At 40.3% G+C, this 16,016-nt stretch overlaps 1 protein-coding gene across 2 annotated transcripts in view; it reads left to right on the top strand.

Moving 5' to 3' along the window:
- The window catches only part of dpysl2b (dihydropyrimidinase like 2b), a 36,430-nt gene extending 25,697 nt beyond the window's left edge, over positions 1–10,733 (top strand). For both annotated transcript variants that reach the window (XM_069677124.1, XM_069677125.1), the window contains exons 12-14: positions 3,701–3,880; positions 4,019–4,184; positions 6,335–10,733. In XM_069677124.1, the coding sequence (XP_069533225.1) occupies positions 3,701–3,880; positions 4,019–4,184; positions 6,335–6,426 (438 nt within the window). In that variant the 3' untranslated portion in view covers positions 6,427–10,733. The remainder of the gene's footprint in view (positions 1–3,700; positions 3,881–4,018; positions 4,185–6,334) is intronic.
- Positions 10,734–16,016: the final 5,283 nt, after the last annotated feature.

Genomic DNA, 16,016 nt, shown 5'->3' with positions numbered 1-16,016 from the left:
CTTGTTTCAAGAATTTTTTATAGATGCCAAGAAACAAAAAACAGATGTGAGAAGAGGAAAGGTTCATCTTGAAACTGCTGCCAAAAAGTTTAAAACACAATGTTTAAAACACTATAATTTAATTCTTTAACCTTGCATTAAGATTTCACTTCATTGAAACTAAAGGACCCAAACCGTAGAGGTGAAAGACGTGTCCACGAACCTTGCCATGACGAATAATGACAAATGGCATCACTCCAGATTAACACTTAGATCAAAACAAGTTCTTTTTACTTTCTTTGAAACACCAAACAATCTTGTGACTCTACATGAAACACAACTCAGATTGAAACAAAACCGAATATTTATGATTACTAATAAGAATGCAGTGAATGTAATTGAGCATCTGGTTTATTAGTCCACTTTTTGTTGGACGGCCTGAATGTTGAACAGGGTGTGGGCCTCAAACAGCATCAAGGGAGTGATGTCATCCTTAAAATCTGTCGGAGACCTGGAACACATCGATTCTGATTGTTAACAGGCAGAACACTGTACATCTGTGTGTTTTTGTGTGTGTGTGTGTGTGTGTGTGTGTGTATTCTATTGCCTGTGTGTAAGTTCTTGGAATATGTTTGCTTAAGCCGTCATGTTCTTCGGTTTCCTTTTATTCCGCTTAGTCAGAAAATGACGGATTTATGTTCATGGGAGAAACCGCTCATTTGGTTGGTTTATGCATGAATGTCTGTGTGTGTGTGTGTGTGTGTGTGTGTGTGTGTGTGTGTGTGTGTGTGTTACAGGGTAGTCTGGCCTACTGGTGATCTCATTTAAGGCTCTTTGAGTCCACCAGATTGCCATGACCTCAGCTTTAGCTCCAGTAGCTTTTAAGAGAGGGTAGTCATCCAGCTTCCAAATTTGTCACATGGCAACCTTCGCACACTAACTGTCCACACACACACACACACCCAAACACCCAGACCACTAATACGACCTTGGCTTCTTTTCCTTCTTCTGGCTGGAAAACTGAGGCCTCTGTGCCACCTTAACTTTGTTTACTGTTTTACCCGGTGATTAGCTTTTTCTTTCCTCATTATGTCTCAGCTCAAACAAAAGCATGCTGCTTTCTGGTTCTCTGTGCGTCAATTTTCGTTTGTAACATTCTTGTAAAAGCAAAAAGTCAGGAACACTGAAGGAATTTCTTCTAAAATTTGGCACAACTAGCCAATTGACCCTTAGGAACCGTAACTAGGCGCAGGAGGCCTGTCAAGCTTTCAGAACAAGGAGAAATGCTGAAACGGTGTGCATGTGGTATCTGCAGGTCTGACAGCATAAGTATATCCTCAAAGTGTAGAGGGGGGTGTCATATTTTTCGCTTTTCCGAAGCCACAAACTCAAGAGGAGAGATGTCGGACATGGATCAAAAATGTTGGAAGGCGGTCAACTGGTCTCCACTTGCGATCCTGTCTGGCCTTTGTTACCCCCACTGATGATATCGGCGCAGCCTTGTACAGGATTTTGTTGGGCTTTCCTGTTGTGCCTTTAGGAGTGTATGGATCAAGCCTACAATATGCAAGCCATATTCTGATGCACTATAAACAAAATAAAAAAGTGGGATAATTTTGTTTTGCTAGCAAAAAGTTTGACAGGCAACAACAGTAACCAAGGGGACAGGACTTAGAGAAGGGTCAATTGGGCTACAGGCTGTGGTGATAAGAATTTAGTGGTCACTATGATCTGCCAAAAAACATTTTCTGTCAAACTCGAGGCCTCATCCTCTTATTGTGACACAATTTCACACAAATGTCTAAAGTTTTGAACCTAAAGGTCAAAGGTCAACTTAATCTTGACATCATAATGCCCTGGAAAAAACACTTCTTCCATCTCCGTTCTTGTCTCATCCCTGTTAATGTAATATCTCCAGAACACCTGGAGGGCATATCCTCAAATCTGGCAAACATCCAGTATGACTGTAGAGTCAACTGATGAGATTTTGTTGTCAAAGGTCAAGGTCACTGTGACCTTGTGTCCTTCCCATTTGCTTGCATTCGATATCTAAAGAATGCTGCAGGGGAATTTAATTACATCTGGTTAATGTATAAACTGGGGAGAGAACTGGGCTAACGTGCTTGCTTAGCTGCCACCACAACCATTGCCCCGGATAAGCGGAATGGATTGATTGATATATTATGTTTATTTTTATATACTATATAAATCTAAGTTATTATTATTATTATTGTTATTTTTATATTCGTCCAAGAGAAACATGCCATCTGCAATCGGTTATTTGCCCTCGCCTTACCCCTTGTGTACCTGTTCTGCTGTCACGAGACGGGTCTTCTGACAATTATATGCTGCTTGGTTGTTTTGCCTTTATGGTATTGTATTCTCTGTGTGGGAAACACTTACAGATGTGAACTAAAACTTGAGTGGTCTGCAGAGGCGTACAACCACAAGGTGGTAATTCGAATTAGCATTAGGCCAGAGGGAATGCTTTTAACTCTCAGCGAGTTAAATCAGTTAAGCTCCTTTCACAAGTGCACTTCAATCCATAAACATTCTGGCAATTTTACATGGTGGCATCACATGGGAACACAAAGTCCGTCCATATCACTCTGGCAATTTTTCAGATAAAGACTGAGCGAGACTTTCATAAATGTGTGACCTTAAGCAGCAAAGAGCATGTGGTGCAGGGAGGTTACATCATCATTACGATAGGAAAAAATCAGCTGGAAAAGATGAATCACTTTATCTCTGCTTTGAAGGGTTTTTTTTGTGATGATTTAATATATCAGCATGAGTGTTATGAGATACAAGGAGCTGTAATAAAACATCACATAAGCGCAGCTGTTGGCTGTCAGACAAGAAACACGAAATGGAAATCACAGACATTCCATCTTCTTGACACGTCATAACTATGGTACAATTTCATAGATGATGTTGGAAAATCTTCAGTGCAAAAAACGCCAAAAAAGTCCAAAATAATCATATCATTTAATGAGTACAGTCAGATACTAAAGGCCAAACACTTTGGGTGTATGTCGTTACAAAATGCACTTTTGAAGGTGTTAAATATGAACAGAACTTTAGCCTGCCAAGTGTTTTTGCTGGAACTGCATCTCCGATGGGCTAACAACCGCCTTTAAAACAATATCCAAAAGAGGTGAACATTTGCAAAGTGTGTGTGAGTGTGTTTAAGTTACAAAATAAATAACAATTAAATAACATTACCAAGTGTTTCATTAAGTCCTTACAGCCTCTTCCTTCCTCATAGGTTAAGGGGAATGGGACAAAAGACAACTCTGATCTGTACACGTGATAGCTTATTTTACTTGTGAGAACCAAAGCTATTCATATATTGATTTATAGTGTTACACCAATAAGTTCCCTTTAACCAGGGGATGTCTTTGGGATGTTGGCACCCCACTGGGACTGGTAAGGTTGAATGAGAACATTTTGACATGGAATTTGGAATGGGACAACTTTGAACAGAGTACTATGACTTATTTTAGTCAGTCCTGTGAAGTTGAAGCGAATATAAGCAATGAGAGATGGTTCACGAGGCACTATGAGTTCACAGCTGGAGACAGCATAATGAACAGTCAAAAGATGGGTTCTTGTCATGTATATTTTTTGTGTTATGTATTTGATAACATAAATGTTGTTGACAGACAATAATCCCCAACCGTCCTTTTCTTTACTTTCATGCCATTGCTCTCCTCTACAGACTGTGGAGTACAACATCTTTGAAGGCACAGAGGTGCGCGGCGGGCCTCTGGTGGTGATCAGCCAGGGCAAGATCGTCTTGGAGGAAGGGAACCTCCATGCCACTGAGGGCTCAGGACGCTACGTGGCCCGAAAACCTTTCCCCGACTACGTGTACAAGAGGATAAAGGCTCGCAGCAGGGTACAGTACTCTTTTTTTCTCTTAGGACGTAAATGTGAACAATGACCCAAAATGTGCATGGATCCTTCCTAGTGTATGGGGTATTTTCTTATTTATTTAAACTGCCATGACTGTTGCATGTCTTTCCTTAAAATGCAGTTGGCTGAGCTTAGGGGTGTTCCCAGAGGACTGTACGACGGTCCGGTCTGCGAGGTGTCAGTTACCCCAAAAACCATGACTCCTGCCTCCTCTGCCAAGACCTCACCTGCCAAACAGCCAAACCAGCCCGTCCGTAACCTGCACCAGTCTGGATTCAGTCTATCCGGTCAGTACACACATTAGTCCTTAATCATTGTTTCTACTCTTGCACATGTCTACTCTGGAAACTTAGTTCAAAGCCAAAAAAATGTTAAATGTGTTCAAACATCAGCATTGAAGGAGGATGTCTACTCCTGAGTAGTGGCTCCATGCTGCCATAGACATTCATAAATTAAGCTAAGGTATGCTTAGGTCACCAGGTCACCATTCAGCATGTCTTCAACCTGCACGCAGCTGCATAAAGAGCAGGATTCATAACATTTTTCACCTAATTGAATCCATTTGAACAGAGTCACAGGAAACAAATAGATTATCTGTTGTAATAGTAACGTGAAATCCCTGAAGAGTTCAACCTAGGTAAACCTGTGAATTCACATTGTTGATTCTCAGCACACTGGACTCTGTGTTAATGTGTCTGTACCTGTCTGTTCACAGACTTTAAGTTCAGATTTGGTCCAACATATAAAAATAATTTTCAAGGCTTCTGGAACTTACAATAGACATAGTAATAGTCACATTCAATGTGTAGAGTGCACAGTTTTACAGAAGTTTCTTTAGTAAGGAGCCAGCACTACTGCAAGCTAATCTGTATGATCTCATAACTGTAGATTTGACAGGGCTGTTTTATGAGCTTTAATGTTGCATGTTACAAATTCAGTGGAAATTCATTTTTTTATTTTGTTTACAACAATGGTATTGAGCTATACACTTCTTGATATCTCTACTGATTAGAACTGGTATAGCTGGGTGACTGAGCGTATATTAAAAAGAATTAGGTATAATTGAGGGCAGAGGTTCTCATACTTTTTAGGGCCAGGAACCTCTTACAGGGACCCCCTCATAATCGTTACACTGATTAAGCATATTTTTTCTACCATTTGTACTCTAAGATGCTATTGGAACTATTTGTATTGTAAAACTTATCAACCTCAATACTTCAGACCTGTTTCACAGTGATAAACAGAAACATCTGAATTTGCATCATGTTATTACCACTTATATTCTTTAAAACAGAGGCTCATTTTATTCAAATTCAAACAGCATTTATACTTCTCAAGTAATTGATCTTAAAAACTTTCAGAAAATGAACAGTAGCAAGACAGCCTCAGGAACGGTTCATTGTGACCTGAGCTATATTGAGTGATTCATGACAGATTGACGTGATGTGTGATGATCAGTTTCTATTGATCCAAAGCTAACGTGGGTGGGACTCATGGACACAATATGCTTGTTTCATTGGTGCAAATGGTCCTCATCTGTAGACATGCAGTTTTTAATGATATAGCACGATTTTATGATTTATCATAAATTTATTATAATTACATCATGGACCCTCAGGCTATGGTTTGCAGACACCCAGGGGTCCTAGGACCCCACTTTAAGAACCACTGATTTAGGGATTGTACAACTGTTCACAGGATGCTAATATTAAGCTTCATATTTCACTCTGTGACACCTGTGGAGTAGCTTAGCATAATTTACAGTTTAAAAAACTCATCATTTTTCTCACAATGGTGCACTGCAGGATCTCATACAGCCTCTGCCTGAAACCTCAGCTCTGTCCCTTTAAGAAACCCCGCCCCTACAAGCCCACTTTCTTCTGATTGGCCCTGCCGTTCACAGCAGCCTGCAGACTGGGCTGAGAAGCCTGGGGATTACTCCAACATACTTTTACCTACAGATTTTAAACTGCATCCACATTTAGTATGGACATCCAACATTGCAGGATTATACATCCAAGCTTGCTTCAAGTTTTTCTAGTTTATTTCTCTAATCATCATTATTTTGGTGCTAATAGTCAAACCTTAATAGAGGTAGGTTGACTAACAAGTCTTCATTTTCTGTAAGTGAAAATAAGCTAACAAGGACTAGAAATGAGCCTTTCATGTACAACATGTCTTGCAGGTTGTTGTGGTCCACAATAGAGGAGGCTATCAATTTATCTGATCTCCTTTCATACACCATTTGTTTGTTTCACCAGCAAGCTAACCAGCTTTGGCTACTCCCTTTGATTTCAGTCACTTTTTTGTATGAAAGGCCCAGTGAGTTACTTAGAATAATAATTAAATTAAAGTTAATAATTATATCAGGATTCTTTGTATTTTTCGAGGGTATAAGCACACACTTGAATAGCCAATGTTCGATTTTCTCTCACAGGTGCTCAGGTTGACGACAACATTCCTCGCCGGAACACTCAGCGCATCGTGGCACCACCAGGTGGCAGGGCCAACATCACCAGCCTGGGTTAGAGTCTCATCCTCTGCCGCTGAGGAGGAAACAAAGATTTGAGGAAGGACGTCCAACAGGAGCTGAGGGGTCGCGAAACCACGCAAGAAGACCGGGAGCCGAACCCTTCACAGCACCTGAGCGGGCCGTCCGTCAGCCTCAATCTTTCACCTCCTCTGCAGCTTTTTCACACACCCACTCTCCTCCTCCCCGAAACCTGATCCTAGAGGACACAGTTAGAAACAAAAACAAAAAAAGGTCTGCCTCATATGATGGAAAAAGAGAAAAAAATGAAAACACTTCTTATTTGAGCACTTTTGATTGCATTATTTTGTTTTTATAAACTGTATGTTCCCCACCATGTATCCTTTTGATGTTTGTTTTACTGTTGTTTTGATAGAGGGGTTGAGTGAGACTAAATTGAATTATTACAGTTGAGAAAAGTGGATCATTGTCATGCAGGATGTCTGTTGTATTTACATTATTTCCTTTCATTTTGGGAGCAGTTTAAATGGAGCGTGGGTACAAAACCAGAATTGTTATTGTTGCTTTTCTTAAAAAGGCCAAAAAGCAGGTTGAATAGCTTAAAATTGAAACGTCTTACAGTTAATTCAGCCGAGAAGAATCTAAAACTTCCTTCAAGTTGTAAACTATCTGTGATTTATATGAAGTTGCATTTCAGTTGCTTCACTTCCCAGTGTATCGCCATCAGTCGCACACTGCTATATAATCTATATCAAATTGACTATTCGCCTCGAGGACCGCCTTAAAATTTCTGAAAAATTGAACAACACAACACAACTTTTATTAGGGTTATAAACTCTCACTGCACTGGCTCTCAATTCATGTTTCCCACCTGTGGATTAGCTAAAGTACATAAGTAAAAAACCATCCTTCATATTTGGCAGCTGCCTTAGAGCTTGTGAGTCTCGTAGAGCAGAAGGTCTGGCAGGTAGTAAATAGAGCTTTATGCCTCATCTCTGAGCATCAGGCTATAGTTAAGTGGGAAAATTAAAGGAAAGATTGAGGGAGGAAAGAGAAAGTTGTACTTGCTGTCACTTCAAACTCAACCTTTCCTTGCCTTATGGTCTTTAATGCCGTCCGTTTAGACAACTTTTAGAATGCGGGAAAGGTGCCATTCACAAAGCAGCTACATCATTTCCAGCTTGTTTGCATTCCTGTGAATCATTAAGGTCCAAATTTGTGATTGACAGCTGCTGAAGCACCCGATAACCGTCCATCACCAACCAGTGCATTTACATACAGAATGTTTCTCCTCCTCCAAATGTGACTGTTTTATACTCATCTGAATCCCTCTTTCCTTTCTACTCTTTATGTGCCTGAACCCACAGAAGTTGTACTGATAGTTTGATTTTTCTTGTTTTGTTATTCTTATTGAGGTAAGTTGAAGGATGTAAGATAAAAAAGATGTAAAATAGCCAGGATTAACCGATTCAAAGGTGCCAGATTTTGCGCTTTCGTAGGGCCTATTCTGTCGGTAGAGCCCCTGTAAAGACGAAAAATGCTCGATATCTTGAAATGTTCTAATGTTTTAGAGTTTTTAACTTGTTGTCAAACTGCTTTTTAGTGTCATTCTGTAACTAGGTGCCTAAGGGCTGAGCACTATTGATTTACGCTTGAAAGTAGACATGAGCTAATGTACTTCTGACTAGTGTGCAGTGTTGATGTGTGAGGGATGGGACACGCACAGCAGGCTCCTGTACAGCACTCCTTACTGTTGTGGACGTGACGTCGCTCCCGGCCGTGCTGAGCGCTCATAAGCTCGCGTTCCTTTTTGAATGATCTGGTTTTCATTTAGCCAAGCAACTGATTTCCTCTGTTAGCTCTTATGTCAACAATTTCTTGGCCACCACTCACCTTCTTTCAGAACCTTTTCTTCCCCATGACTCAACACCGCGCAACAAGCTAACGCTAACACGGACGCAGCCAGGGGCCAGTTACATAAATGTAGATCAAGATAAGACTGTGTTTTTGACTGGTCTAGCATTCTTTAGACCTGTCTGATGAGAAACAGCTCCTGCATTAATATTAGCGGACATACTTGTAGTCGAGGAATTGTTAAAGACACATGAAAGATAGCTTTAGCATTAGTTAGCTTTAAGACAAATGAATCAGTGTCACAGTCCTAGGTTTGGGATGTGATGTAGGCATAGAAGTCTGGCTTTAAATTGACTTAAATTTGAAAGTTAAGAGACTCGACTTGGAAAGTTTAGGTCTGTCTTTATGCAACTGGCCCCTGACAGACTTACATACACATACATACACAAAACACACTGAGCGTTTGTGCTTTCAACGCCAGTTTTTCCTCCGCTCTGATCTAACTGGAAGCCTATAAAAGGCAAAATCTGTCAGCATTTCAAATGGTATATCCATCCAAAGCAGGGGGAATGTAACAAAACATGTCTCTGAAGCTCTGAGGCATTCAAAGGTGAAACGAGATAGGAATGGGAAATGGAAAGTCGATCCCCTCTGCAACACACACATCGCACCACAAGGTTTTTGGTGAATTCAACCTTCATTGTTTTACTAATGTTTCTCTCATTCTCCTGATTAACAATGTATTGATACTTGTAGCTAATTTAAGCTTCACTCACATCTTAAAGACACAACTTACACTCACTACTACCACACTTACATTAGGCGGGAGTGTACGTCTGTGAACGCTAATAGAATTTGGCAGTGAGCGCAGCTCTCATGAGAGTAATGGCATGCTTGTATTTTTGTATTTTCCGCGTCACTCCTTCCTTTCACTTTCTGTCTCTCCCTCCCTTTCCTTCGGCCCATTCTCTCTTTCATTCATTCCCCGCCTCCCTCCCTCCTTCACTCTCCTCGCTCTTTTGTTGTTTCTGGTTGTTGCCATGGCGACAGACCCCTCCACTCTCACAGGGTTCTGCTTTTTGTTTGTCATGGCAACCCGTCCTGACCTGGTGCTATTAGTACAGCTTAGCGCCTGCACACACACACACACACACACACACACTTGCACACAGGTTTTAATAATTATTCTGTGACAGTGCTGCACCATTCCTTTATAATCCTGTGCTGAGTTGCTTGATATTCAGAATCCTCTGCTGCTTGAAAAGAATCTATTAGCGTTGAAAGCACACTACAGACTGTATACACACTCACACTTTCGCACACATACTTTCAAGTACACACATCAAACAGCCGTTGCTGTGATGCAGCACCCATGCTTAAAGAATTGACTCGGATATTAAAAAACTTCTTGCATCCTCACCGTGTCCCATACCTCCCCACACACTCAAACACACACTTATACTCCTTTAACGCTCTGTCGGCTTGGATGCTTTTTCTATGCCATATTATGCTAATGATATATGAGTGATATGTATGTACGCAACGTGCTGCAGACTGAGAGGAGCTTCCTTCTGTTCTGAGGTTGTTGATGCTGATGTCGAACACCTCCTTGCCCCCCTGAACCTCTCGTCCACCCCTCTATAAGCCTTTTCCCCTCTTTGTGAAAGTGAAACTGTGTGATGGTATTTGTCTTGGTGGCTGTGGGGTTTCTGGGATGCTTGCTCACTATGGAAAAAAGTGTCAAATCCCACAAATGGTGATGTTAAAAAAAACCAACAAGGACTTCAAAGAATAAAAAAAGAGAAAAAAAGGAACAAATCTGTGTTTGTTTTGTAACGACCTTTACGTTTTGTGTGGGAAGAAAAACATGACAACTACACTTGCAAGATGATTTATATTGGACTAAAACAAAATCTGATACTTATTTAAGATAGCTTTTGGTTTGGTTGAACTTGTTGAAGGAAATGTGGTTTAGTTTAGAGGTGTTTCACACATGTACAAACAATCCTTAAACACGAAAAACCTCGCACTGAGTGAATCATCATTATTTTTACTGACTTAATTAGTTGTTTTTTGGTCAAAGAAGCTCCAGACTTCATTGCCTGGAAACACAATGTTATGCTCTGCTGTGATGCTGTACTTTACCTCACGGGCAAAAGCTCATTAAAAGACCACGAGAGCCACGTGAAAAATCATGAAAGGATAACTATGTAGTAGACAGATGATTGCAAAACCATCCTCATTAACATTACTTACATAGCCTTAAGGCCCCAGTATGCTTTGGATTACCTTGGTTGATGTGTTGTCTGACCAAAGGCAAACTCTAGCAAAGGTACCAAACTTTAGTATTCTTGATTAAATGAAGTGTACAAATGTTAATAATAGCGCTCACTTCTCTTTGAAGGGATTATAGGTGTTGCGATTGCTTGACGTAATGAAAAGTGATTAAAAAAGGTAAATGTGAAGGATAATAAATAAAACATAACAAAAACATGCTTACTTCTTTCTCACCTCTGCACAGCTTGGATATAAGGCATCCAGAGAGAGCTTTCCAACACTGTCAGGCCAAACAAGAAGCACTTTGTTGGAGCATACTAAGGCCTTTATTTTGGCCCTGAACTGAATGGTTTATGTTTCATACTGGCTACAAAGAACTTACTACAGAACTGTGATCATGAGAAACAGTCTCATTACATCATAGTGCTGAAAGGTGATGCCAGATAATAATAATAAAAATACATAAGTTAGCAAACAAGGAACCTTTGATCCGAACATCCTGAATCAGACAAGTGATCTGTAATTTCCACCTCTACTGGAGTTGGCTGCTGGTAGCTGAGTGGTTCTCTGGCGTCCCTGAGTCAGTGTCCTGTGTTGAACCCGACCGGGCCAGCTGAGACTTTCTGCGTGCAGTTTAATGTGCTGTCAATGTGCAAGTGTTTCCCTTGACAGAATAAGACATGAAGGTTGGGTGACCTGGGAAGGCTGAGTTGCATGTAGGTGTGAATGTGTTTGGTTTTCCGTCTGTTAAACTCCCTGTGACAGACCAGGAAACACACACGCCTTTTTCTTATGTTGTTTTATCCACTTTAGTCTCCACGTCTGTCTCAACCCTTAAGCAGGGTGGTAACACAACATGCAGTTATTTGGTACTGCACCATGCATGCAGTAAATCACTGCTAGGAGGATGCATTAAATGTTTTTCCACTAGGTGGCAGTGCTGTCATCTTGTTCATGTACAGCTCTTGCCTTCCACTGCCACTGTCTTGTGGGATTTGTTCATTACAGTATATCAGTAGTTATGTGCTCTCTGGTAGTTCAAAAACTGGCTCAATAATAAAAATGCAATCAATAATTACCCTTTTATCTCAGTTGGAATAGTAAATAGTAACCAGCTATCAACCTGCAGTACCTATTCCCAGGAGCACTGCATGAAAATCTGCCATTTCCTGCAAACCATTTCCAAAATAAAAGCGCACTTTTATGTGTCTTTGTAGCACGTGGGAAAAAATAGAGAGAGGATAATAAAATATTCACCAATTGAACCATTCTTTATTTAAAATACACTTTTGTTTCATCATTCTGGAAAGATTATCTCATTTATTTAACCCTAGCCGGAGCTTTAAAAGTAAATGTGATAGAGGCATTGCAGTTTGCTGGTATATTCCCGAGAGAAGATTGGCCTTATTTCTCATACATAAATCATTTTGTATAACTGTATACTATGATGTATTTCAGGCAGCGCTCCCTGCGCACAGGTAGGTTTTCACAAAGAGCATTCACAGCATATGAATGTGTGTTTTTGTCTCACAGCGGTAAATCACCACGGAGGTTATTCTTGTGTATAGTAAAGCCCAAAGACTGTATGGTAAAGCCACACAGAGCCCTCTAGTGGTCGCTTCGTGTCAACACAGTTATCTCCATGGCACAGCGACAGTGCACCAGTTGCAAGCTATTGTTTCTATGATCTGTCCTTTTTCTGAGAGGCTTCCATCCATCCATCCCCTCTGTATACCCGCTTATCCTGCTCGGGATCATGTCGGGGAAGGTGTATACAGCACACATTTGGGTGAGAGGTGGTTTATCCCTGCTCAGTCAGACGGGGCTGGTCTATCACAGGGCTGACACACATAAGCAGCCAACCATTTACAAGCCATTTAAGAACTTCTTAAACCACTCAAACTGAGTTCATCCACTCCTTTGCTCCTTATTCTACAAACACTATACTGTCAGCATTATACTAATTTATGCTCTTTAATGAAATTGCCTCCTTTGCTGTACTAAAACGATGTTTTAGCAGGACATCAAACACACGAATACTCTGTTTGAGAGTGGATTAAACAAACTGCTTTGTAGTGTTTACATTATTAATGAAGGATTTTCTGATTCTCAGTAAATTAATAAATAAACGGTTAAGCTTTTAAATGCCTACAGGCCTGATAACATGAGCAAAGTTTCGACAATTGTATCAAAGCCTCCAACTTTGCTCTTGCAGATTTTTGTGTTTGAATAAATATTCCTCCGTGTGTGGGGGTTAGTCTGGAAATGTTTTCCTCTTCTTCAGATTCCCCGAGCACAGAAAAGGCCCGTATGAAGTGCTAATGATTTTGACACAATGTCAAGGTGGACATGAAATTTATACAGACACCAGCCACTGCACGGTTAGCTCAATTTTGATTTAAGTGGAACACTTAAAGCTGTCCTCATTCAGTGTGCACTTTAATACCAGATGGGGCCACTGACCTTTGGACAAGTTAACTGACCTTTTCCAGCTCAGAATGGCTCTTAGAAATGAGTCCAAACATGGCTTATGCTTGTTTGTTGCCTGAAATCAAACTATGGCTACAATAGAAACCACAGCATCAGTTTTCTCTTTGCAGGAGAAGAAACTCAGCTAAGTGGAAGAATGTTGTTTTAGTTTGACAGTCACAGAATAAAGATATTTTACCCCAGGCAGTATGAGAATAACTGAAATGTAAAAGATGATGAATGAATGGACCAGGAAAGAGAACTAAATGTGCCAGATGATATCTGACTGCTTTTAAAAAGCAATATTTAGTGACATGAGTAACACAATTGTAATCACCTTGTCCTGCATGCAGATGTTTTTTCAAATTAATGTACATTCATGGCTGTCAGCATTCAAATCAGTCATTTAATTGAAGTCCTTGCACACACAACGTGAGCTTCAATAATTCCAAATGCCTGCACTGAAAAGGTTTATAAAAGAGGTGAGTTATTTGTATATTTTATAGGGTGGGTGTTGTGAGTTGTTCAAATACTCTCAAGAGTTGTTTTTTTTTGCATTACTTTTATAATCTGCTTTCATTTTCTCAGCAACAAAAGCAACAACTTTATTTCTCTCTTTTACCTCAATGCTAAAATATATATCCAGAAAATCACAGTGTTCAGTGAATGTCTGGCTCTGGCGTTGAGTCTGCAGGTGTAGTTTATGCTTCACTATCAATGGAACAGCTGCAGGGTTTGTTCTTCTTTAACATCTTCCAGGAGCTGCAAAAACACAGGTTTTTCACGCTGATTAGACCTGTGCTCAGATTGAAGTTTGGAGGAGCCGTGCGTTGTTGGAATCACAGCACCAAACTCAGCTAACAAATGGCAGTGACAAATATGTAAATTAGGTCTGAACACAAAAGGTCTAATCAAGCAAAATAAGTGGGAACACCTGTGCTATTATGTTCAAAAATTAGCCTTTCAGTGTTATTCCTATAGCCCCATGAATGGGACTTTTATTTCTTTCTTTCACTGAACCAGCTAAAGACGCAGAATGCTACACGTGTGCTCCGTTTTCTGAGAGCTTTTCTGGTCATGGGAACAGAGCCTGTCAAACCTAAAACTGGATTAAGCTAAACTTGATAATATTTAGCATAATTAAGCTAGTTTAGCCAGAAGCTTACCTACTTTAGCTAAATATGCTAACGAGTATTAACTCTTTTAAATGGTGAATGGACTGCACTTATATATAGCGCTTTTCTAGTCTTGCGACCACTCAAAGCTGCTTTTACACTACATGTCACATTCACACACAGATTCACAGACGTGGGAGCAATTTGGGGTTCAATGTCTTGCCCAAGGACATGTAGAGGGAGTTGGGGATCGAAACCACCAACCTTCCAATTGAAAGAGGACCGACTGAGTCACAGCTTCCCCATAATTTATAAAGGAGCTTGTCTGGATAAAAGCAACAATTGTCAGGTATTTTTGTTTATTTAAGTTGTTGTTTGGTAAAGATAGAAAAAACGATTCATCTTGTTTTCAGGTTATTGTTCGACACACTCTTGTTTTGGGCTACACATTATAGTTTACATAGTAGCGCTCAGATGAGAAGCATAGGTTTTCTTGAATTCTGTATCATTTTAGCTAATTCTAAGCTAACGCAGTTTGTCCCTTCCTTCGAGGGGAATCTTTAGGCTATCCTGCCGCTATGTAATATTTTAAGGTATGATTAGGATATGAGAGGGGATGTTCTGTCATCCTTGTTATTTATGCTCTATACAAATGACTGCCAGAGTAAGTTTGAGTCAAGGTTCATAATCAAATTTGCGTTGATAGTCAGCCTCTTACGGGACCACGAGATGGGCCACGGCCCAGTTCTGGACAATTTTATTAAATGGTGCAATGACTAATATTTGATTTGCAACTCATTGGGCCTAATTTACAAACAGTGCGTAAGCACGAATCTGTGCTTGAACTGTGCGTACGCATGTTTGACGCACAAATCTGGGATTCATCTAAATTTCTTCGTACTCTGCGAACAAATTTAGAACTCCCTCAGACCATGCGTACGCACAAATGATGAAAGAAATGTCCTAGGAAATGTTAACACACACCCTTTTAACTAAATGCATACTATATTAAAACTTCATTTATTGAAAAAAGGCTTTAATAGACAACAAGAATTGAATTTACTAATGTATGGACCAAACGTAAATACCGTGTCATCCTCATAATTTATTGTCATATAATTAAAATCTTCAATTATAGCAGTTGAATTAGTTTATTAAGTTTACAGTAGAGTAGATCATATGAAAATGTTCATATTGAAGTGTAACACTTTTGTTATAATTGTTTCAATCTCTGCTAATGTGAAATTTTTATTTTTTCCTTTTGAGGCCATCTTTCACGTTCTTTCAGCTTCTCCGTAACACCGCTCTCTTCATGCGGCACCAAATGGATGTCCTTATATAGAGAAATAGAGGCGTGGCAGTATGCTGATTGCAGATCGCGGACACGCGCCTGTCAATTTAGAATAGTTCTGATTTACTAACATACGCACGGTGGTGAGAACAAAATTGGCTGGTACGCACGTGTCATAAATCCAACAGTGATTTTGCGCAAGTACTTATTTTTTGCGGAGAGTAAGAACATTTCTGCGCAGATATTAGTGAATGAGGCCCATTGTCTCTAAGACAAAAGAAATGCTGATTGATTTTCATAGGAACCCACCCGTCACAACTCCAACTTCATCAATGGCACAGCTGTAGAGACAAGCTGGGTGGTGCTTAATGTGGCCCAGGACACAAGTGTGTTCACACTACCAGATGTGTCCCAGACCACCTCTGTATGTGGCCTGAGTGATCGGATCTGAACGCGTCTTCAATCCCTCCTGAGAGCGTTCAGACCTGTAGTTAAGGCTGTCCACATGTTGATACCAAATGTGAACGGGGTCAGTGAGTCAGTATAGATACTTGGGCACCATCCTTGATGACAACAGACCTTTGATGCCATCTACAAAAAGGCCAATCAGAGGCTGTTCTTC

Source organism: Semicossyphus pulcher, unplaced genomic scaffold, assembly GCF_022749685.1.
Source record: "Semicossyphus pulcher isolate SPU_LCO1_2020_fin unplaced genomic scaffold, fSemPul1.0.p SCAF_28, whole genome shotgun sequence".
In the NCBI taxonomy this organism is placed as follows: Eukaryota; Metazoa; Chordata; class Actinopteri; order Labriformes; family Labridae; genus Semicossyphus; species Semicossyphus pulcher.
Note: the sequence above shows the minus strand (reverse complement) of the source record. Positions and strands in the feature narration are given on the sequence as shown.